The 23190-nt window shown below is 47.8% G+C and overlaps 1 protein-coding gene and 1 long non-coding RNA gene across 4 annotated transcripts in view; one reads left to right on the top strand and one right to left on the bottom strand.

Moving 5' to 3' along the window:
* Positions 1–23190, bottom strand: part of LOC114866605 (uncharacterized) — a 44134-nt gene that overhangs the window by 15963 nt on the left and 4981 nt on the right. Inside the window, exons 4-5 of one of the 2 annotated variants that reach the window (XR_008696281.1) lie at positions 21911–22038; positions 19975–20187 (exon numbers count right to left, since the gene is read on the bottom strand). This is a non-coding gene — a long non-coding RNA (uncharacterized LOC114866605). Of the gene's footprint in view, positions 1–18864; positions 20188–21910; positions 22039–23190 lie in introns of those variants that run through there. The other variant, XR_003787730.3, reaches the window with a different exon arrangement.
* The window catches only part of lamc3 (laminin, gamma 3), a 61443-nt gene continuing 55524 nt past the window's right edge, over positions 17272–23190 (top strand). Inside the window, exons 1-2 of one of the 2 annotated variants that reach the window (XM_029168565.3) lie at positions 17272–17819; positions 22072–22376. In XM_029168565.3, the coding sequence (XP_029024398.1) occupies positions 17459–17819; positions 22072–22376 (666 nt within the window). In that variant the 5' untranslated portion in view covers positions 17272–17458. The remainder of the gene's footprint in view (positions 17820–22071; positions 22377–23190) is intronic. The other variant, XM_029168564.3, reaches the window with a different exon arrangement.

Here is a 23190-nt window from a genome sequence, read left to right as displayed (position 1 = left end):
GTAAAATTGAGGCTTAAGACATGCCTCAGTGCTCTCATAGCCTTATCACTCATCCTAGAGCAAATTAAGCTCATTATAATCCATTAGCGGATGTCTTAGGGTTCCCTCTAGGCCGAAGGAAAGCATCTCTCATCTTGAACCTCAGTGAGAGCCTCGTAGCGTTCGTGAAACCATAGAGCCTCTGCTTTTTTTTTTTTTTTTAATTTGCAGCCTCATGTTTTGACTGGCTGGTGTTCCTCAAAGCTCGAGGTTAGTGCGACCGTCAGAAATCTGGCACCCACGCCGTGTTCCGCAGCAGATAAAACAGCCTCCTCTCTGATGGTGTTGTGGACTTAGATGTGAAACATCAGTATTCAGCTGTCCTGCACACATACCCTCATAATTGACTCAATTAGCAATCTTCACTGTCCCAATTCTCAAGCCTGGGCACTGGTGGGAAATACATTCAAGTTATTCCATCTAAACCTTTGCCCGCCTACAAAGGCAGGCTGCCTAAAAAACTGCAAGGAAATTAGTCCCAGTGCTGCGATCAAACTACGGCTCAGCTGGAGAGAATAAGTGGAGATCCAACAGTCTTGTCATGTTCTATTTTATACTCCCCTACCCTCCGCTCCTCTCACTTCGTTTTTAAGCACACCATGCCAGTGGCTGTCTAATGCAATGCCTCATTATCAAGTGCACCCCCTATCTCCATCTCTACTGTCAGTGTATTCATCACACAGCAGGCCCAATCCCCTGTTAACAGGCATGTACTAGTGGAAAATTGTAGCTATAACTTCGTTTTCCTGTTAAACAGCCTCGCACACATCACCGCAGAGCAGCGCTTCCACCAAGAGGGTCGACAGACTTCAAACTCCAGTGTTGTGAAGAAAATAGAAGTTAAACGTATGGCTTCGGGGAGCCGTAAAAAGTTCACCTTTATTGCAAGGCTTGGCAAACAAGACCAGGCTGGTGCGAGCACAGTGTCAAAGAATAGGCAGCGGTCGGCAACAGGCAGGGAGCCTGTGAAAGGCAAGGTCCGCTAAAAACAAGCAGGAGGTCAAAAACAGGCAAGCAAATAGGCAGACAAAACCAGGGAACCGGTGCCGGAAAGCCACGGTTGATAAGGCACAATTTCCACGCAGGTGGAAAAAGGGCCTGTATATACTCTGGGAAGTAAATGGGCAGTGGAAGCAGGTGACCTGAAACAGGTCAGACGGAGGGAATGGCTGGCAGAGCGGGGTTACTACAAGGTGGATGGGAGTGGCGGGGACGGCAACCAAGGAGCAGAAAGAAACAGAAAAACACGGTAAACAAATGGGTGAAAAATAACTGGAAACGAGGTTTCGTATTTCAGGACCATGGAGAGAGACAGAGAGGGTCACAAGAAATGGAAGAATCGCTTTCAGTGTCTATGAATAGATGCCATTAACGTCATTAAGCTTGTAAATTAGCTCTTTCGGACACTTTTGTGTCTGAAGGCTTTTGTGTTGTGTTTTGTAATTCTTAGGTCCTCTCTACGGTGTTTTGTGCTGAGCATTTATGTGCTAGGGGATTTATTGCTGCTGAAGATCACTGTAAATCACAGGCAGCTTTAATGTTCCTGCTAGTAGTGGCCTTAGGTTCACTGTGGAAGCACTGTTGAGCTGACGCTACTGTTAACAAGACAACACTAACTGATGCTAATTAATGAGAGAGAGGGTGTCACATTTAGGCGCAGGTGGGACTTGATCACATCTCTGAACTAAAGGAGGAAGTTTAATAGATCACAAATAAAGTTTGACTGACTGACTTCAGTGAAGTGGTTAAATGAGCGTTGCCCGGGGAAAGCCTGGTGATACATAATTCTGCTTTCTAATGACAGCGTTTATATCCCCTGCTATGCACAGAGCGGCATAAATCTGAATACAACAGCATCAGTAAAGTAATTGAAAATCCATTAGCAATTAAGTCATTTCAGCAGCAAATCATCAGCACTTAGGTAAAGAGTTATTTGTTTGTGGATCAGTGGCAAAGGTAACAGAGTTTTTCCCAGTAAGTTAGTAAATGCAGGTGGAATCTGTAAGTTCAGGAAAGGAAAGGGTTTTTAATTCATGCAGAGTTTGAGTAAAGACCTAACGGGGTCAGTCCTCACAGTGGAGTCCATCATTTTAAACCTGCCTTGTTGCAGCTGAGCTTCATAATTGGAGCTGTATATGAGATAATAACTGTAGTTCCGACTAAAGCCTGATTTGGCACATTGACACTTTATGTTTCAGGGTATTAAGGTGTTTTAGTCCATACAATGTGTCATTCATGGGATAAAGAACATAAACCTGTGCTCCATTAAATCAACCGAACAAGCCTGTGTCTGAGGAACGTTTAAGTCAATAGCGGGAAAAACTGACTTTTGAATTATGATCTCTTTTATGATATTTTAATGCTGTTGCATTCTAGAAATCAATTGTCCTTTTATGACCCATGCACGGCTACGTCAGAGAGCTGTACGCACACAAGTCAATAAGTTTTGCATGAGTAGCTTCGTAGCAAAGCTCCAGAATGTGAATATGCACAAATCAAAGGCCATAAACATGCGTCCTCGCCAGGCTCTTTATCACTCACCGGGGAATAACTTCAGCCCCAGATGAAACATTGCTCTCATGCATCAGAATCTGGGAGCAACATGATGTAAATCCATAGTCACAGTCCTTTCGGGCTGAGCATCAGTCACATCTCGTCTTATCGCATGAGTTTGGTGGTTTTAAGAACGGAGCCGTCTCTAATGTGCCACTGGCAATGTTTTCAAAAAGTAATAAAATCCTTTATCCCTTCTACTTGTGTGTCGCTCTGTGCATTACTCGTGTTTAGTCGCTCCAGTCCCACTCATCCTCGTACAGTTGTCGCAAATGCAATGCAACAGGGAGAAACGGCCCGGTGGAACGTTGGTCGACATCCATCCAACGGCACCCAATAGTGACAATGTCAGCTGGTAGTGGACTGAAGGTGTGGGAGGAGCCTCGTTCAATCCATCGCAAGGCTAGCGCATGGTCAACGTAGAAAAGGGTGTGTGTGTGTGTGTGTGTGTGTGTTCTCACTAATCATGCAAATACATAAACAAACTGGGAGCCTCTGTTCCAGCCCATTCTATCCTTTTACTAGTGATTCAAAGGTCTTGAGCGTGGCAGGTACGGACACCATGGCAGGAAGCAGAAACAATGGAGGCAGCTGACGGCGGGTTTTAAATTAGCTTCCATTAGCTAAGTAATTGCATCAGGAATGCTCATAATGAAGTCTAATTGCTTGTGGAGGTCTAAATGAGAAAATCAGTGGTGGGCAGCTGTGGGTAAGGGGGAGTTCAGGCGTGCCGCAGGTGCCTGTCCTTGGGGGAGGATTGTGGATTCATCCTCAGTCTCTCATACCTGAAACCATGTGGCATCCTTCCGCCGTTACGCTTGTCATTCGTTCGGAGTGCCGGCTCCCAGCGGTCCGCCGTCTTCTCATGTTATATAATGTCAATCACTTCATTCCTGCACTCTATGTCCTGAGGCAGAATGCCCCGCGGTGCTCCCAGGTTTGCCACTTCCTTCCATCTCCCCATAGGCTCCGTGTCTGTGTGTACTTTCGGCCCAGTTATGCTGTCAGAACAGAAGATTAGTCATTCAATCAGGCTGAAGAGGAGTCGTTCTGCAGATAAGGCCCCGGCTGAAGGAGCTCCCTCTCCACGCTGATCCATATGTCGGCCCAGATTGGCTGCCTTCTTATCAATGCGGGACATTTGCATCTTTGCCTTTCTCTCCATCACTCCCCGGGCCTCCCTCAAATTCACCTTATCGCTTAGTACCTGTGAATTACTCCTATTTCTTAGTCTATCCAGCTGCTTTCTATTGGGCCTTATCCGGCTATCACCAACAAACACCCTGTTAAATCCTGCTTTTATCCAGCGTTGTGGGCTGAAGTTATAAATTACTTGTCTTTTTATTTGCTGCCAGCACCATCTACTATCTGTGCTGTGTTTGTTTTTGTTTTTTTTTTAATTCAGACAATCAAAAGACACATGCGTGAATCAGCTGAGCCTGCAGCCACGACCCGGGCCCCCTCTGCGCGTTACAGGCGTCGCGTGTTGCCTGAGCGATGGCTCAGTGTGGCATCCGAGGGCGCAACGGCAAATGGAAGTGACAGCAACAAATATTTTTAAAGGCACAAGTGTGCGGGTATTTTAGGATATTGACGCCTTTTGAGGTTTAAGCTGTCGAGCAATCGTTTAGATTTTGCACATTTCCGTCGTGAGGCGCCCGGCGCAGTTGGATGCTGGGGTGAAGCACCTGCTGCTGCTCCATCCCTGACGTTAGCGTCCAGGGACACGACTGATCTCCTCTGCTGTAAAACCCCTTCCTCCCTTTCCTCCTCTCCCGGCCTTCTTATATTTCTCCCTCCTTGGGTTCTCGCCCTCCCTCTTTAGGGTCGCGCGGCATGAAATACGACCGGGAGCGCGTAGAAAGGGCCCAACCTCTGCCATCTATCAGCGTTACAGACGCAGGCACAGAGTGTTCAGCCCAAACAGCCTCCAGCGCCGGCCGGACTCCTGGAGGTGATGAGGGGCAGCAGCGCATCCTTCCTGTCCTTCCCAACGACTCCTCCATTAGGAATATGAGCAGTATGAGCGGAGGCAGACCTGCAGTGAGGAGCTACAGACGCATTTCTGCTTCAGTCTCATGTTGTTTATCTTGTATATTAGCATGTTCCACTGTTCCACTCACTTTTCAGTTTTCTTCCTGGTCTCCTTCGCTGCTCTCCGCCTCCTGCCTCATCTATCACAAGCCCTTTCTGTTCTCCCCTCTGAGTCTCTGTGCCTCTAATCTTTATTTCGCTGGCACGTGCTGCCAGTGCCTCTAGTCCAGAGAACACAAAGCCTCCAGTCTGCCCAGTTTACTGCAGCCTCTGCTTTATTGCTCACTAGTAAAATCCTCCAGACTATCACCAGAACAACCCCCCAGCAGATATGACTGTGGGACCAAAGTGGCCTGTTTGCTATTTTTCCTCCACCATAACCTCTCCGTGCGTCCTATTAACAACACCGGGTGGTGCATCAGTCTGTGGGGATGCGGCTGAGTGGCAGAAGAAAGAAGAAAATAGTACAATAAACTCTAAGACTTAGAGCTAAACAGAGTTGAAGCCTGACATCATCAGGTTAAAGCACGCACACGACAAGCAGCACAGAATTAAAGTGTGTTAAAAAGTGCTCTATATTCAGTGTGAGGATTTTATAAACACCTGGATGTTCCCCGCAGTCTTGACTGGTTGTGGTGCAAAGCAGTGATATGTAACACCTCAACAAAACCAGTATCTTACATACATGTGCCCGTGTTACACGTGCACCAGGCTTTCACACACAATCTAGCTTGATTGCTTGCAAATCACGCGTGGACAGTGAGACCTAAAGGTCAGATTTGGGAAACAAATTGAATTTGCCAGGAGCAAACGGACGCGGTAATTTACCTAATTCATTACAGCGAGTATAAGGAAGCGGGGCGACGCGTGAGCCCCAGTGTTTTTTGTTGCCACGATGGTTTAAATCTCAAGGCCTTACTTGAGATAAAATTGTTCCATTGTGTTGGTGCTAATGTGTTATAAATAATGCAGCGCAGCTTCACTCTGTGACTTTCACCTACTAATACAAATGCTCTGATGCTGCGAATATATAGAAGGCGCGCGCGTGCGTCAGTCGCTGATCGGGGGCTGAACGGGGGCCATTGTTGTAAGGAAGACAAATTGACTTCCAAAGGGAAAAGGTGATGCTGATTATCATCACCCGTTTGACTCGACTCTGTTAATCCTACTTACAGCTCCTCTGACTCATCCCACGGCCGCTGACAATCCTTAGTTCAGGACGGCGTCAGCTGCAGGACGGTGGCGACCGTTGCATGTGTGTGTGTCCACGCGTGCATATTCATCCATCACAGTCATGCGAGTGGGGGTGGAGGTAGGAGGGGGGGGCACAATCACCCAAAAGGGCATTTCTGTATGGATTTTGTGCTCTCGTGGAAGGAAACGGCCTAATGAATCTCAATGACTTGCAATTACAGCCGCTGTAGCTACACGGCAGAGGCTGTCGAGCTTGTCGGGGAGCGGGGCCGCTCCCGCGCTGGGACTCCCTCCCCAGGTGCAGCTCTGTGTTGCGTGGAGAGGCCGCTATCGATCCCCGCTGGAAACAGCTTCTTTATTAAAACCTGCATGCTAACCGTCCGGTTTAGGGAGTCCGCAGGCGTCGCTGGGAACTGGTGGGAACATTCAATCAGCGGCCTTTTCCAAAGGGACTGACCCTGTTACGGCGTCAGGCTAAACTCTGAGCTAGTTTAGGGATCACGCACGTCGACGGACAGGAAATACCACAAACCCAGCTTTCACCGTCAGCAGAAGTCCATTCAGCGAATCTCTGATGTTTGTTGTGCTGTTCGGCTCCATTCGAAGCCTACCGCCGCCTCAAAGCAGCTGGCATTGTGCTTTAAACATCCTTCCAGGCCATTACCGTCTCTTCAAACACGCACGTGCACAAAAATGAGACATAAAGAGCAGCGTCCATTAGGCCCGGCTTTAAATAAGGCTCTCAACGAGCCGGAACAGCACCTGGACTAACTGCAGTTAGCGCAAACATCAAAGTGCGCCTCCGTGCTGCAGATCAGCGCTCGCTAATGGCCACCACGTATAGAACACAGAAAGTCGGCCTGTATCACTAATGAGGCCAGAACTGTCATCTGACCGAGACCGCGGCCGATCCTCTCACAGAAATAGCCTCTCATCTTACATTTCCACCATGGCAGGTGTGTTGCCATTTAGATTATATTGCCTCTGCTATAAAATAGATTCAAGCTAAGACAGAAGCCAAGCACTGTGGCCATGCTTCAACCATATTATGATATAAATGCTTCTATTATTGTTGCACAGTGATCTCTAACTTTATTTCATTTAAGTGAGAACTTTCTTTTTGTCTCCATGTTTGACTTATAGTGTTACACTGGTAGAAGCAGGGGCTCTAGCGTCAGACGTCTCCTTTTCAACCAAAAGGGAAATATAACCAATTAGAAGTCTTATAATCTAAGAAAATCACCCCAACAATAGTTTACATTAAACCTCACTCTCCCACCTCAGCCTGGCTGTAGATAAATAAAGCAGATAAAGTACAGATTTGATTTAGCTTGTGTTATGTCCCTGCAGCCAGGAAGCATCCACACAGTGTAATTATCCTCTAACTGCATCCTCCTTTGTTGCATTACTTCTGGTACCCTGAAAGAATTTAACGCGTCCATTGTGCCAGGCCTCATAAAAGTCTGACTCTGACACAGCTCTTTTAGAAACGCATGCATTAACGCCGTCCACAAGCAAATCAACACCTGCGTCGGATAAATAGGAGACGTCCGTGCTATTCATCACATTAGCAAAAACGCTTGTATGTGACGTGTGTTTCTCTGGCCGGTGTAAACATTAATCAGCCCTCATTCACACTCAACCATCAACAGTGCTTTTCATAACACTGTGTCCTAATGCGCAGTGGCCTGGATGCTGCTCTGTCTTATGAGCACAGAGAGGCCCAGGTGTAGCTCATCCTGCTAAAGAGCTGGTAATAACATTGTGGAAATGTGGAAACGCAAAATATAATATGGGAAAAAATTTAATAATCAAGTAGGAAAAGTGTTTAGTCAAATAGAAAACTGTAGACAAAGTCAGCAAAATGACAGAAACGCATCTGAAGAAGAATCGAGGGAAGCGAGAAAATGAATGGCTGCGCCAGAAGACAAGAGAGGAAAAAGATTCCCCAGAGCAGCGCTGGCCCAGCAGCAGCTGCCACTAGACTTGTGCCGCTTCCCACAGCGCCACGGCGGAGCCCAGCGAGGAATAATGAGCTTTAGAAATCCACAAAGGTCACTCGCTGAAAAGATCCCCCTCCTTAGCCCGGCCCAATCAGGAATGCCACCGTCAGAGCTCCGGGAGGAAAATTCTATAGTTAGGAGATGGGCTGAGGAAAAAAAAAAAAAAAAAAAGGCAGCGCAAAGCACTCTAAAGAAGATCTTCACCTTTATCTGACAACCCGAGAGTAGAGGAGCAGTGGGAGGGCTGCGGCAGGAGATGAGGGGGGGCTGAAGTGGGAAGGGTGAAGGAAAGAGAGGAGAAAAGTGGCACGGGAAGGGAAACATTAAGGGTAACACAGGGAGAGCGTGTGAAACAGGAAGCCAGAGGTTGTTGGAGTGAAACCGGAGTCTCGCTGGCGGCGGGACCAGGGCTGGAGACTAAACGCACCCCCGCGCTGAGTTAAGTTTAGAAATAGAATAGAAATGAATAGAGTCTTGGTCAAAGTGTCACAATACATCACATGGCAACGACTGCTGGTTACAGTAGAGTGTGTCCATGTACTGTATAGGAGGCCCATAGAACAAGCTGTTCGTCATTATGTCCCTGCGTGAGCCGGCACAGTAGCTTCACTTCAATGCGGCTGCTCCACGACTTCAGCCTCCGTCTCCTTTATGCCTCGGCCTCAGCCTTGTGATCCTTCGAGGGCCGGCGGTGCACTGCAAGCCGAGCCGCGTGCATCGTGTACAACGCGCGTTCCTCGGTCTTCGGGGAGGTTGCGGTTGACGTCAAGCGCGGCGTCACCGTTAGATAAGGACGCGCTTCTCCTCTGAGCAAACTCGCTCTCAGGCTGGAGTGGCCGCGCTCCTCCGCCTCCCCCTCATCATCCGCTCACTCATTGACTCAGTGTTTTGCACTTGGAAGCGAGCAGCGGACAGCGAAACGCGGACGCACTGTTATGAAGAGCCTCACGTCGATCGTAGACTTTCATGAACGCACTGTGAGCGCGTGCAAAAGCTACAGTCGTGACTTGAAGGACACGCGGTTCGGGTGATTTATGAGGCTGAGCTATGTAAGTAAGGTTAACTGGACTTGACAGGGAACAGGAGGCATGGCTGCCCAGAGGAGCCACTAATATAAGCGCAGAGTCCAGGATTTAGCACAGGTGAGTGGAGCAAAAGGCTCATACAGTGTGTCATCTGATCAACGCTCCACATAAATACGGTGAAAATGCCTGAATCACGGGGCGGATTCTTTATTTCCCATGACTTTGAAGCATAGATCAGCTGCTAAGGTGACAGTGCTGGCTCCCTGGCTGCTGTTGTCGCGTAATGATGAAACGGGTTACGTTTAAATGGAAAATAATTACAACTAAAAGCTGTGCAAAATACCAGGAGGCAATAATTCGTGCGAGTGTAGTTTGGGCGCATGCAGTAATTCACTGGCGAGTCCTGAACGCAAGGAAATATGAAGGGGAACAAAGTGATTGGTGACGTGGAGGTGCTGCAAGCACTGAGGGGCGGCATGATAATGAATTAGGCGCTGATATATGCTGAGGCATGGAGTGTCCTCCAGTTGCGTTCGGGAGGACTCTTTCTTCTGGAACACCGCCGCATCCCTAATGATTCAAACTGCAGAAGTGCTTAGATCATCACAAGTGCGCTTTTTACACAACACACTCGTCCCAAGTTTCTCCCACGGCCGCCGACGCCCACGGACGACGCGGGCGCCGACACGCGAGCCCGCGGAAGCAAATCTGAAGCAATGACGCGGCCGTGGAACGGCCTGTTCTTCGGGCGACGCCGCGCTCCTGGGTGATTATTGGGGGAATGATGGCGGCGAAGGCTCCAGCTAACGCCGCCGTCTGCCACCAGCCCGCGCCACGCAGCTCCGGAGACTTCCTTTCAATCGATGCGCTTTATTTGAATTCTGGCACGCAGCTGCCGTGCACTTGTTTATGGATTCCAGGGGTCGACATGGAGCATATGTAAATTCCTTTTCACCAAGGATTACCGGGTTAAAGGTTCTCCTTTGTAGATTTTTGCTAAGCTTTTATTTATTGTAGTCGATTCCTTGATTAGAAATTCTTGAGCAGGAGCGACTTGAGAACAAATTCCCTTCAGATCACAACCGAATCATCGCGCGTGGAGTTGCTGATTAAAGCAGCTGCAACTATTCAGATCTGAGGCTGGTTCCGGCTTTAACCCGCCTTAAAACACGCTGATAACGTGACACGTCCTGCACAAACCACTGCCGCTGCAGCGTTCATCCAGCGCGATTGGCCCAGTCGCTGATGAGAGCCAGTTGAAGCGGAGGTCACCCATGATAAGCAGCTCAGTGGCCGCATGCATTCGCGATAAAGTCTTAATCTCCCCCGTGGAATAGCTAATTAGAGAGAAGCGGTCGATACTATTAGCGGTGATGTGGCCATTCAACCCGCGTATATGTCCACAGCATTCATCAGGCACGCAACGAGACTGGAGTGGACCTTGGATAAGTCGGCTTCCACTCGTTTTCTCACCGTTGCATTAATGGATGAGTATAGACAATGCATGTATAACTGCATCACGCTGCCACACAAAAGATGTAGGGAGCTACACAGATAATAGATTATTTTTTACTCCATCTTTCTTTTTTTTTATAATAAAAAAATGTATAAATGCACGGACGATGCAGTTGCAAACCAAATGTACACCTGTAACGATGCTGACGATAAGAATGAATCAGCCATGGTAAAAAAGACAAATTCATGCAACAGCTGTCAGCGTGTCACCCAAAACCACAAATTTCAACCCCCTCCAAAAAAAAATAATCAGAGGGTCGCTGGAATTCCTCCTCTCGCAAACACGGACGTGCGGCGCAGGAACATCTGCACGCGTTATCGCCTCGGAGCCATTCATCACACACACACACCCGGCGTGCCCACGTAGACACTACGCACGCGTCGGGCCGAGCGGGAGCCCGGATCAAAGCCCTGTCGGCTCGGTCACGCAGGGGAAAAAAAAAGGAGATTTTGGAAAGGAGGAGGGAGGATAGAAGAAAATTAGTGGGTGAGGTGTGCAGATCGTAGCCTGAGGGGTGATCACAGTCACCACGGAGATAAGCCCCGGAGAGGTCAATAAGGAAAATCATTAGCTGACAAATGGAAACCACTATAATGCCATTATATAGTAGGCACATCGCATTTAAATAAAGGGATAACACCCCCCACCCCTCTCCCACCCACAGGACGGCTGAGATGTAAATGAGACATTTTGGTCATTTTACTGTGACTTGACTTCATGCCTGTGAGCTCCAACCCTGCACAGAGTGGAAGCAGTGGTAGGACTGAACCAAAATATTGCTTCCCTTCAATTTGTTCTTCATTCTTTTCCTCGTTATGGCACAGTAATAATAAAAAGCTACTTGATGGGTGCGGTGGCATCCTCGTAATGATAATGAGAGGGATAAGCAGCGCGTGGGGGGGCGGAGGGGGGTCACGTACCGCTGAGGTCAGATGTTCAGAGATTGAACACAAGCACCCACGTCCCCCCTCATCCATTCATCCGAGGTGGAATAAATGAAGCCAACGACGTGGACCATGTGAATAATGCATGCGGGTGCGTTCCAGCACAAACAAGACGCAAGAATAATGTAAATGATTACATGAAAGATGAGCAAGCGTGAAAAAAAGACCAGGTGGAGGTGAGCACATTATAAAAACATGGAATATGTGATTAATAGAACACGTCCAAAGAGCCTCGGTGCAGCTTCTTAGCATGAATGTAACATGTTTATCTGTCGCTACAGACATATTCCATTAGATGCGTTTGTGTGCTACTGGGCCATAATGGCTTCCATGCGCTTTCTCTCTCCCTCCTGGGAATTCCCAGCACACATCACCTCTAGATGCCCTGAAAAAAAAGCTCCAACAATATAGATCTGGAGCAACAATTTAAAAAAGTCCCAGTATTTCCCCCCTCAGATCAATATGAGTGCCGCCGCATTCCTTCCTATCTGTGATTTCTGGGTAGGAGCTTTGAAAAAAGGAAGCGTTACATTAATTGGACATTTGACTCGCCGGCGCGTTAGGTGGAGCAGACAGATGGGCCGGTGGTCCTGGTTCATTAGCCGAACTGAGCTCGCTTTAGTGCTTCACTTGGTGAAGTTGCACAGGATCTTATTTGATGGGATGTAGAAAGGGGTGTTTGAGCTACTGCTAATGGTTTAACAGACCACAGGCACCAGCGGTTATGAACATTCTACCGCTCACCTTGACTCTGGGTTAATTATGAACAACACTGACTCTACAAATGATGATAAGCCAACTGTGGTCCACTATGTGTCTTATACAGGGGGGGGACTGATGGACGGATCCTGACTGACATTTGCATACTTTCAGATTATGGATATTTCAGACCTTGTACCAAGACGCGTTTAGGGACACACACTGATGTCATGAGCACTTGCCCCATTCTCTGCGCAGTGTGTGCTGTAGTTCTTCGGCCCCCCGCTGTGATGGCTTCGCCTCGTCCCTCTCTTCACACCTGTGGGGTCCCGCAGCCGGTCACACAGTGGGAGGGCAGATCATGGGCTCCACTTACGAAGCAGCTCAAGCACAAAGCAGCTATGTCCAATTATGGGAGGCGCAAATTAAAAGTGCAAATTGCAGTGTAAAAATCACGGCGTCAAATTTAAATGTAAAACTGGAAGCCAGGGCGCGCGGAGCATTCTAATGAAGCCATTGAAGAGGATTAATATGCCGGGTAATTGCCGGATCTTTCCTTTCTCTCTAAAGCCCAATTTTAATCAACAGTCAACTAATTACTGAGCTCAGGGATGTTATGAATTAAAAGCTGTTGGTTTAAAGAAGATGGCTGGACATCGAGATAAGGACATGAGGTCATCGCTGCTCTATATTCTGATATGACAATAAGAAGGAATGGTTGAATGACGGGAGTGCAGGGACGACCCGGGGAACCTGAGGCCTCTGACATCAGAAACTTTGGACGGGTTTTTGCAGAGCAGCCTCTAAATCGGTTCGTTTATTCTGCTCCGCGTTACTGAAGCCGTAATGGGAAATTAATTTCGTTCTCGCTTCGGAGGCAGACGACTGCGGAGGGGAGGCAGCGGCTCCACACCATCTCCCACTGGCGACACACTTCCCACCATTTTGGACGTTACTGGTGAATCGTCAACACGGCGTCGGAAACGGGAAAACAAGACCCATCCAGACGCTGCTCCGCCGATGGAGGCCTCACGACCAGATGCTGAAGATTCTCTAAAACAATCAGCTGCCGCCGACCTCTCACCCGCCCGTGTTTCAACTCCCCCGCGGCTTCGCCCGCGCTCGCCCAGGCTGACCCTCGCCCCCACTTTGCGCACCTGCGGTGCATCAGGCCGCTTCACCCTCGCGCCTCAGCAGCCAGCTGGCGGCGACGGCTGGACGCTGCGGCGCCATTAGGGCGCGGGTGGCGCTCCAGCGGACACACTCACCTGCTCCGCTGAGCACCTTGTCTGTTTATACCAGGCTGCTAATGATATGTTTAACCCTCCGACCATGACGTCATAGCAACATGTGTATGACTTCAAACAGAAAACTGGTCATTAGGATTCAGTTTGACTCTGTAGAGAAACCCGGTGCTTCATTGTCATTCACCTGGAGTTAATTAGGACGATTACTGATTTTCAACCTTGAGAACACGGTGACTGTGTGAATCCCCCTCAATCTGAATCGCTGCTGGGTCCTGAGTAGCACCCAGCGAGTCACCTCCGTCCAAGAGCAATTTGCCGTTTTATTGCGTCTTTAAATAGCGGTGACTCAGCAGGTACGGCTCATTTTTTGCGTTTCCCACGTCTGCTTCCCTGGCTTGAAGCTGGCCTCCTCTCGCTCCGTCGTATCGAAGGGAAACAGGAGCACAAACGTCTCGCTATGACAGCTTGAAAGCGTTTTCGTGTTTTACTCATTCCAACACCCACGTTAAAAATCATTTTTATGTATGAAATCCAATCTAAATAAACTAGTTATTGTTGATTACTTGGCTGAGGGGGGGACAGGACATGTGACTGTGACTTGGCTAAGACTTCCAGCGTTTTGGATCTCCTGAACAGCAGACATTCATCCCCTCGGATGCCAAATGTTATTTCACAGCAACAGCACCTTCTCTCATTAACTGGAGCTTTCTTCATTAACTGCATAATGATTTGCTTAAACCTACTGTATATGCAAGCAGATTGTTTTGGCTGTTGTTCAGCACCAGCAGGTTGGCTGCTAGTACTGTAACACTGCAGCCAACTGGTTTTCATTGTAAAGCCAAGGTTACATCATTGACCTATCAACTTAAAAGTCACAGATCGTACATTCAGATTATTTATTATTGATGCCCAAACAATGGGACATGAATGGAGATGAACCCAAGTTTGTTTGTAATTATCACATTTTCATAACCGCCTGAAACTCACCCGTCACCTCTGAACCTGCCTGTGACACGATAAATGTTAATTGGTTAACCTGCGCTGCGCTCCAGAGTAGAACTGCATGAATTCAGCCAAGGCCTCAGTTTGTAGAGCTGCTTCTTTTGCATCATTTTAATAACAACGGTGCCGTGAACGTATTCATCTTTAAGCCGCTTGGTCTAATTTTACATAATTATCTGCTGTTTGTAACCCAGGTCAACTACTGTACAGTATGTGTACTCTCATATAGAAATAATATATATACAGTACTGTAGTCTTCTTCTTATTATATAATTAATCAGCGCTAAAGCAGAAACACCAATTTAAATTTGTCATCTTTGTAACCCCTGTGATGAGAACGTATTGTTACACTAATTGACTTAGCTCATGTTGACTATTTTCAGTTTACTGCATCATTGTTGTTGTTATGCAAACACAACAGTCAATTTTCAATTCTTTAGAACTAAAGAAAGATGGTGACAAGCTAACTGACAATAGAACAAGTTCTGTCGTGTTCTAAAAATAAATACCTGGGAAAGTCTGCATTTGTATCAGATATGGGTCATTTTATTTTGAAAATACTTAATGTGCTACTTTTGCTTGTGAAAGGAACTCTATCTTCACACTGAACAAGTTTCCTTTGGTGCATTGTGGCCAAAGAATCTTACAGTTGTGTTGTTATATATAAATGCATTGGGGCTTTGTCAGGCTGGATGGGGCTTATAAAGGTACATGATGGCAGGGAATTTTTGTGATGATGCGGCGGTTGTGCGGCGCTCATTAGTTCGTTAGATACCGTGCTCCCTGCAGGGACGCGGCATCCGCCTCCTGCATTGCTAAGTGAAACGCTGACAGCTGTGACATCAAATCGCTGTTTGAAAGTGTAACTCGTCGCTACGACATTGTGTCATCATGAAAAGGGGGCCATGCCTGCGAGTCCCGACGCAACAGGCTCCACATCGTGACAACCAGCTGCACCAGTCTGCCGCATGAAAGGGGAGGTAGGTGGCAGGTGGGGGTGTGTGATGGGGGGGAGGCTAAAGGAGCTGCTGGGGGAGAGGGGAGGGGTGGGAAGGAGAGGTAAGAACGCGTGGGAATAGCAGTCAAGAAGGTAGGCGGGCAGAGCGGAGCTTGACGTATTACATTGTGCTGAGGAAAATAAAAGGAAGGAAAAAAAGAAAAAAAAAAGAAAGAAAAAAAGGAAAAAAAAACATTTTGACGTAAGTGGAAAGAAACACAAAAGGGGTTAAAGCACAATAGACTGACAGTAAGTCCATTTAAAATTAATATTCTGTCCAGACCCAAGATGCAAACAGGGAGGATGAGGCAAGGAGCCACACAGATCACTGAGCGTGACCAAACATCAGAGAACGTGCAGCTACTGTATGTACACACCCCAAACAAGCGTCTTTGCATTAAACCTGTGTCCCACCGCTTGTACGGAGACGTGTGTCTCAAAGCGAAGCAGCTCATCAGAAGACGGCGGCGTGCGCGTGACGAGCCCGGGCGTCTATCATCTTTTCCCTACAGCATGGAAAACATGTGGTTGACTTGTCTGAATGGCTCCACGCAGCGGGGGCTCGCAGGCAATAGTCTACCCTTGGGTGCTTTGAAGACTTTCTCCCCTAGTTTCAGCCGATTCCACGCTGAGCTCATCCAGTCGGCTCAAACGCTGTCCTAAGTTTCCAGGTCAAGGATCGGTCTCTTTCTCTGGTAAACTTTTATTCCTCCAGCTCGTCAGAAGCAAAGTCTAAATCCTCATTTCTACCTGATAAATTTGCCAAATCAATGCGATGTGTGAGACTTAGGCTGGCAAACTTATCTACAGCGTCCCTGGGGGAGAACTTTGCTCTGTGACAATATTCCCTCAAATCTCATTTCCCTTCATGCACGCGTACGATTCTCTATTTGCATATTGTTTCATGCAACAGTTGTGTCATCGCATGCTGCTGGTGTAATATTAAACTTAAATGAATAAAAGTGCCTTTTGCAGGGACGCGAGACTCGGTGCAGCCCCGCGGAGTCGAAGCCCGGCTGCTCTCTCATCCGAAGCCAGCGGAGGATTTCACTGCAAATTGATGTGGTCCCTTTTACAATGTCCCTGCCTGAGTACTGATAGAGCGCCAATAAATCAAGGCAATCACAAGAAGATATGGGGGAGACTTTGCACTAAATCCCACCGCAATCATAAATGTACAGCAACCAAATGCTTGTGTCCACGCGATCTGTCTCACAACACCCGTCTTGTGCGTTTTGTCCACGCAAGTTCATCATATCGAAATACAATGACATCATTATCAAAACATATGAAACTAAAATCCATAAATGAATCATTTTTAACACAAGATGTGTCACAACAATAGGAGACATTAAAGATACAGAGATACCGTTTGTTCCTCTCAGGCTTCTGGTTTCACCACTTTTTAATCCCTTGCTGTGGAACCGTGCTCTGACTTATGCCTCATATGCAGTAGAAGCCCGGACAGTCGGTATGAGTTACGCCGCCACACTCCCCATTTCTCACTTTCCCCGAAGGCCGGGCCTTGAGTGGATCCTGCTGAAAAAGCTTTGTGACTCTTTCACTTCAGTATTTTTATAAATAAATTGTCCCTTTAGGTCGCAGCGCTCCCCGGAGCGACATCTCTTTATGGAGATGACCGTGTCGGCTCCCGTTCTCCCGACAGCTTCAACAGCCCTCGACGTCTGCTGCGAATCACTGCAGTCAGCGTTTACCCGAGCCTCCTGCTGCGGAGCCAACTGCCAACTGCATTCATCACTACATCGATAATATTGTGTATTTCTATTAGTGGTAGATGCAGGTGCTTTGGCGTCTCTAGCTCACTGGCCAGATGTCTCCACTTGCATTATACCGAGCACAATAGAAGTCAGACGGCTTCCCTTCACACCCACAGCTAACGGCGGTGTGGTGCTCGAGTCGGCCAGCAGGGGGGGAACGTTTTCTGGAACGGGGCTCCTCCGGGCCCCCACCCCCGCCCCTCGTCTGGCTGTGTCAGGCTGCCCCTGATGAAAGGAATTCCTGCACAAACTTCATTCCCCTCCACAGAGGGAGAACACATGTTGGAGATACAACACAAGCACAACAGGAAGGGGCAGAGAAACACGGGGCTGAGACTCCTGTTGCTGGATTACTTCTCTCAAGTTGAAGCTTTTTGACTGAGGAAGTTTGTATGTGAGGAGTGAATGTGACTCGCCGCTTGCAGACATGGACGCGTCCTTTGCTGTGAGCGCTCTCCTCCTGGTCTGCGTCCAGGTCTGGGCCGCCATGGACTCGTGCTACGACGAGGAGGTGGCCCCCAGCCGCTGCATGCCCAGGTTCGAGAACGTGGCCTTCAACCGCACCGTGGAGGTGTCAAACGAGTGCGGCTCCCCACCCGAGGACTACTGCATGCAGACGGGCTCCACGCGCTCGTGCCACCACTGCGACGCGTCGGACCCCGACTGGAACCACAACGCCGGCCTCCTGACAGACTTCCACAGGAACGAGGAGCCCACGTGGTGGCAGAGCCAGTCCATGTACTACGGCATCCAGAACCCCAACTCTGTCAACATCACCCTGCACTTGGGTAAGAGCACATCCGATCATCTATTGTTCAGTCTGACAGGCAGAAAAGAATCCAGTCAATCCAGATGTTACCAATTTTAAAAACCTGTTGATGCTGTTTGTTTTTACACAGTCAAACAGTGATGAATGTCTTTTCTTATTGAAGGTTCGTCAATGCCTCTTTAATACAGAACAGCTGCTCCTAAAACACACATGATCTGCATTATTCCTCCGCCTCTGAGCCCAGGCATGGCAGCGTGCGCGAGGGCATGTCTGAGAAGCTGCTTGGGATTTAAAGCGGATAAGAAGGACACACAGTCGCATCTGACATGTGTAGATAGCGGCTGAGTGATGGCACAGTGTCGGCCCACGGTTATTTTCATGCAGCCCACATAGTGCCATGGAGCCGCGGTAATGAACCCATCCAATACAGACACAACTCAGGCTGATGAGGCTTTTTATAGCCTGATTTTGGGACCAGAGCTTGACTAGAATACAGCCCATGACACACACGGCAACATAGCAACATGGCTCCAGCGTGACTTGTGCCTGACAATGACTAGGAATCAACTTATGTGGAAGAATCTGAGTTTGTTCATACAAAATATCATCACACGTTGAACTGATCTAATTTCATGTACAGCTGGCGTTAGCTGTGCATTTCCTTTTCAGGGAGGTAAACTTCATTAACCCCCCCCCAACATGGGCTTGGTCATCTGGTCCATTGTCACTTGATATTATGCAAACATTCCCTTCACTTTGATGAAACCTTTTCCTGAGTCATTGGAAAGAAAAAAAAACTTAGTTTTGAAGTGTTTGAAATGTGCTTGGACTTTTTTCAGTCAAAGTAACAAATGCTCTGAAGAATTTGAAATGACACTTGAAAATGTGGGACAAATGTTACTTTTTGCAGTTTGCAGTTTACTAAATGTGATATAAACCAGCTCGAGACACTGGAGAAAACTGCTGCAACAGAGCACATCGGTCACTTTAATTGAATTAAAGCAGCATTAATGTTAAGAGTGTTACTACCGATTATCATTTTCGCTACCATTTATTTACTAAGATATGTGTATATGCAGTATTGTAGATATAGAATGAAAATACTATAATGGCTAAATATCAGACAAATCAAATCCACGCAAGTCAACCCTGCCAGCGGTACCGAGCCAGAAAACCCAACAAATTAGGAAGAAAAAGGAAAAGGAGGCCGTTTTAAATTATAAATTGACCTCTGTGTGGTTTAAAAAATTAATATGTACCTAGTGATTGAGAGATGTGCAGTGAAAATGAACCTCCCCAGAGCTGACACTTCCCAGAGTGGAGGTAATCTATCACAGCGTGCGCTATTAATTTTTCATTTTTCCCAAAGTTATGTTACTGTGTGGTAATGTAGCTGAAAGTCGGCTGATCATAAATTGCTGAAGTAGTTTATTCGTGCGCTGGTGAGAACTTCTAGGAAACAACCCTACGGAGGAATTCTTACCCGGCCTTTGATTGACATGAATTAAATTCAGAGCCTCAGGTTTGAATGTGAAAAGAAAAAAAATCTAATAATGTGAGACTGAAAGACTCGCCGGATGCCCTGATTCCACTGATGCGTGCGATGATACAAAAACACACGGTGGCTCATTTAAATGGAAGAATAACTTAAACCCAATGCATACGCTGTCAAATTTCTGGTGCTCCCTCTCTTTTTGTCTCCACACACCTGAGTCGCAGTGGAAGGGGCCAAATTACGAGAGGAGGTGAAAACGTCAGAGCTTTGGGCGTGGACGCGTTTATGGACCCACGTGTTCGGGAAGCAGGAAGCGCTTCCTTAAAATTGGGAATATTGATTTCCAGTAGCGAGTGGATCCCTGGCTGTGTTTCGAGGCTTTGTTGTTTATAATCTCTGCCGGGTTTGGTGTTTTTTTTCCCAGAAGAATGCTGCTGCCGCTGCTGCTGCTGCTGCTGCAGAGGTTCGTCCAGCATCGTCTGGACGCCTTGTTATTTCTCAAACAATCAACTCGCGAACGCCCCCACGTCTGTCTCCCTCAGACTAAACTGACCTTTGCTTCTCGCCGCGCTGCTTTCAAAGGTGTTTGTGTGCGCCTCGTGTTTTTGGATCATCCCAGTCTCCGTAAAAGACAGAAGACGTGTGTTTTCGCAACACACCATTTTACATAGGTGAATACCTCTGCGTGTTGTGTGCGTGACATCCCTTCGGTCCAAATGAAAGCCTCTGTGATCCATCTGCGCTGCCTGTGGGGGGTGTCTTCAACATCGCTGTTTTCCTTTGCCTCTCCAAACCAAACAGTCGCTCTCTGAAGGGAATTCAGGCAAATGCTGGGATGATAAACACGGAGGTGGGATGCAGGGAGACATGCTGCAGCCGGGTCAGAGTGGGTCTGTGGAAGAGTAGAGAGAAAAGGGGGGGAGTGGAGCAGCTTCAAGGGGAGTAAACAAAACATAATGAGGACGAGGGGGGAGAGAAAAAGAAAATGCTGGGTGGTTTTTGCTGGTATGGAATTGAGGTCAGGTTTTTCCCACAAAGACAGACACACACACACTGATGTCTACATCTGGTTTTCATTCAGTGCTGTCAAAGAAAAGCAACATCCTGTGTCTGATGTGAGGCGATGATAAAAGTCTGCCACAGTTGGCATGGCGCTCTCAGCCAGTTCACGGCGCTGCGTACGAGACGCAAAAAGAGTACAGGGTTGTTGTTTTTTTCTACTCTCAGATGATTGTAAGAGATAAACGCAGTCGCCCGTGAGTTTACTGATAACAACAACCTCAGCTCGGAGTAAACAAGGTGTAAATATTGAGTCTGCAGCACGTGTGACGGGTTCGAGTCTCGCTCCGCGCCGTCGAGAGCAGCTGTGTTATAAGTTGCCGTGGATGAGGATGACTCACAACAGGTCAGCGGCGGCGGCTCCCGGCTCCCGCCTTCAAAGTAGTGTCCACGGGGGACATTTTAAATACGGCACAACGGCACTAACAAGTGCGCCGAGCGCCTCCTCCTGCAAGAGGATGAATTGTGACTCATTAACCATTATGCATTGAAAAGATCCAAATATCCCTTGCAACTAATCAGCATTGCATCACAGGGGACGTCGGTAAATGCCTCATCCGCCTCGGCGCCAGCAGGGCTGATCTCACCTCACGCGGGGAGTCAATGAAAGCTAAATGATCTTAGGGCTCCTAAAGGAAAGATACCATTAGAGATTGTGACGGAGACAAGAGGCGGCGATGCCCGCTTCTGCCTTGGCAGCGAAAAGCAACAGATGTCAAAATGGCTGCGCTAGAGGACTGCATCCCTCTATGAATCTGCAGAGTGGCTGAGGCTTAGTGTCTAATGATGCGGAGAAAAAAAATCCCCAGAGTGCAATGAAGAAGCCTGTTAAGAGACTTTCTACATGTTACTTCTCGCTCTGTTCTCAGTGTGATTTCGGTTTGCGTCTGCCCAGTTAATCCCCCCCCCCCTCCTCCTCCTTCAAGTTGCTCAACATTTGGCAGATTCTCAGTGTGTGGACTCAGGAAGTGTTTCTGTGCAAGTCCGCCTGATGCGGCTCCAAGATGACTGTCTGAAGTGTCTACAGTGAGTAAACAATGGAGGGAAACGACACGGCTCAATCAAATGGAGCATGGAGTCCGCCTTTTTTTCCAGATTAGCAAAAGAAAACTTTCAATTTACAGTACGTAGAACTAGTAGGTGCACCTCCGCTTCCGCCCGGGAAGCACTGCACGGAAAAAAAAACGTATTCGCTCATTAATTCGAGCCATCTGAGGATGCAATATGTTAAAATGAGCGCTCGCTATGCCAAAATGCATTCTTTCCTAACCTTTCCTCTCATTTAATTAAACATGCACCTCGGAGACTCGTGCCTCCACTTATTATGCACCTTCAGAACCTACATCCCAGACACTCCTTCAGCTGCCGTGCAACATCAGCAACAATGCAACTTAGTTGGATCTGTTTGAGCCTCAGATGGAAATCTGAACATATCCCCCTGTTTGTTCTAGACCCTCAAGGTGCACGTTTTTTACGCAATACATTTAAATCCCTGGTTTAGGCTCAATATGTGGAATATATACTGTAGAAACAAGTTTTACATTTCAAGACGTTACCTCACATGCAGCTACTGATTCAGTCCACTGGTTTTGTCCAAACAACTGGGTCAACATCTCGTCTCCTTCTCAGTGATGTTGCTGTTTTTGTTCATGTCTCCGCTTCGCTTCTTCGAGCCAATAATGATCTGAATAAAGAGAAAACAATCCGTTTTCAACAGGCAAGGCCTTTGAGATAACCTACGTACGGCTGAAGTTCTACACCAGCCGCCCGGAGAGCTTCGTCATCTACAAGCGCACGGAGGAGGCCGGGCCCTGGGTGCCCTACCAGTACTACAGCGCCTCCTGCAAGGAGACCTACGGGAAGGACGCCAAGGGCTTCCTGCGCCCCGGCGACGACGAGAGGACGGCTCTTTGCACGGACGAGTTCAGCGACATCTCCCCCCTCACCGGTGGCAACGTGGCGTTCTCCACCCTGGAGGGACGGCCCAGCGCCTACAACTTTGACCAGAGTCTGGTGCTGCAGGTCAGATGGCGTTTCACACACTGCATTACACAGAAAAGTAACCTCCTCCAGCATGGACGGCATCGCCAGAGCTCCTCCAAGCCCTTTTTTTTTTTTACCCAAACAAACATACTATAACCGCACACTTATATATGCAAGCCTTCCAGCCTTTTTCAAAGCAGCTGAAGGAAAACTTAAGTTGATTAACATTAATGAAGCCTTCAGAGTGCTGTGCTGAATTAATGGAAGCCTCTGGAGGGGGACGTCTGAGGGGTGGGTGCAGTAAAGTGCGGCTTAAAATAAGTAAATAAAGTACTTAACGCAGCCACTCCTTCCCTTTGACAGGAGAGTGCACGTGTGCAGCACATGCACAGGCTCCTGATTGGTACCAACGCTGAAACAATCCTCATGTGTTAATTACTGAGAAGGTGCAGGTAGTTATACAGTGGCTGCTATTAAAAAACGTCAAGTGTTTCCAGGTCTCCACATTGCTAATAAAATAAAGACACGCTGCCTTGTACCTGAGTTTATCTTGTGCACTTGTGGTGCTCGCAATATAACAAGATTAAATATTTGATTTTGAAAAGCAAAATATTTTAAAAATTGCATCTCGCCTGATACAGTACAGTATGTTTGCCTCCGAGCATTAATAGAAATTCCATTCATCTACCTTTTGGAACCTATGTCTACCTTGAAAACAATTTGCAGCTGCTACGGTAAAAAAACATTCTGCCAAATCCCACGTGACCTACGCTCTGTTCGGTCCCTGAACTCCACATGAGGTTAAGCATGGGGGGAGCTGGTGTGTGAATTACGCTCACCTCTGCTTCTATGA

The sequence above is a fragment of the Betta splendens genome, chromosome 12 (assembly GCF_900634795.4).
Source record: "Betta splendens chromosome 12, fBetSpl5.4, whole genome shotgun sequence".
Lineage (NCBI taxonomy): Eukaryota > Metazoa > Chordata > Actinopteri > Anabantiformes > Osphronemidae > Betta > Betta splendens.
Note: the sequence above shows the minus strand (reverse complement) of the source record. Positions and strands in the feature narration are given on the sequence as shown.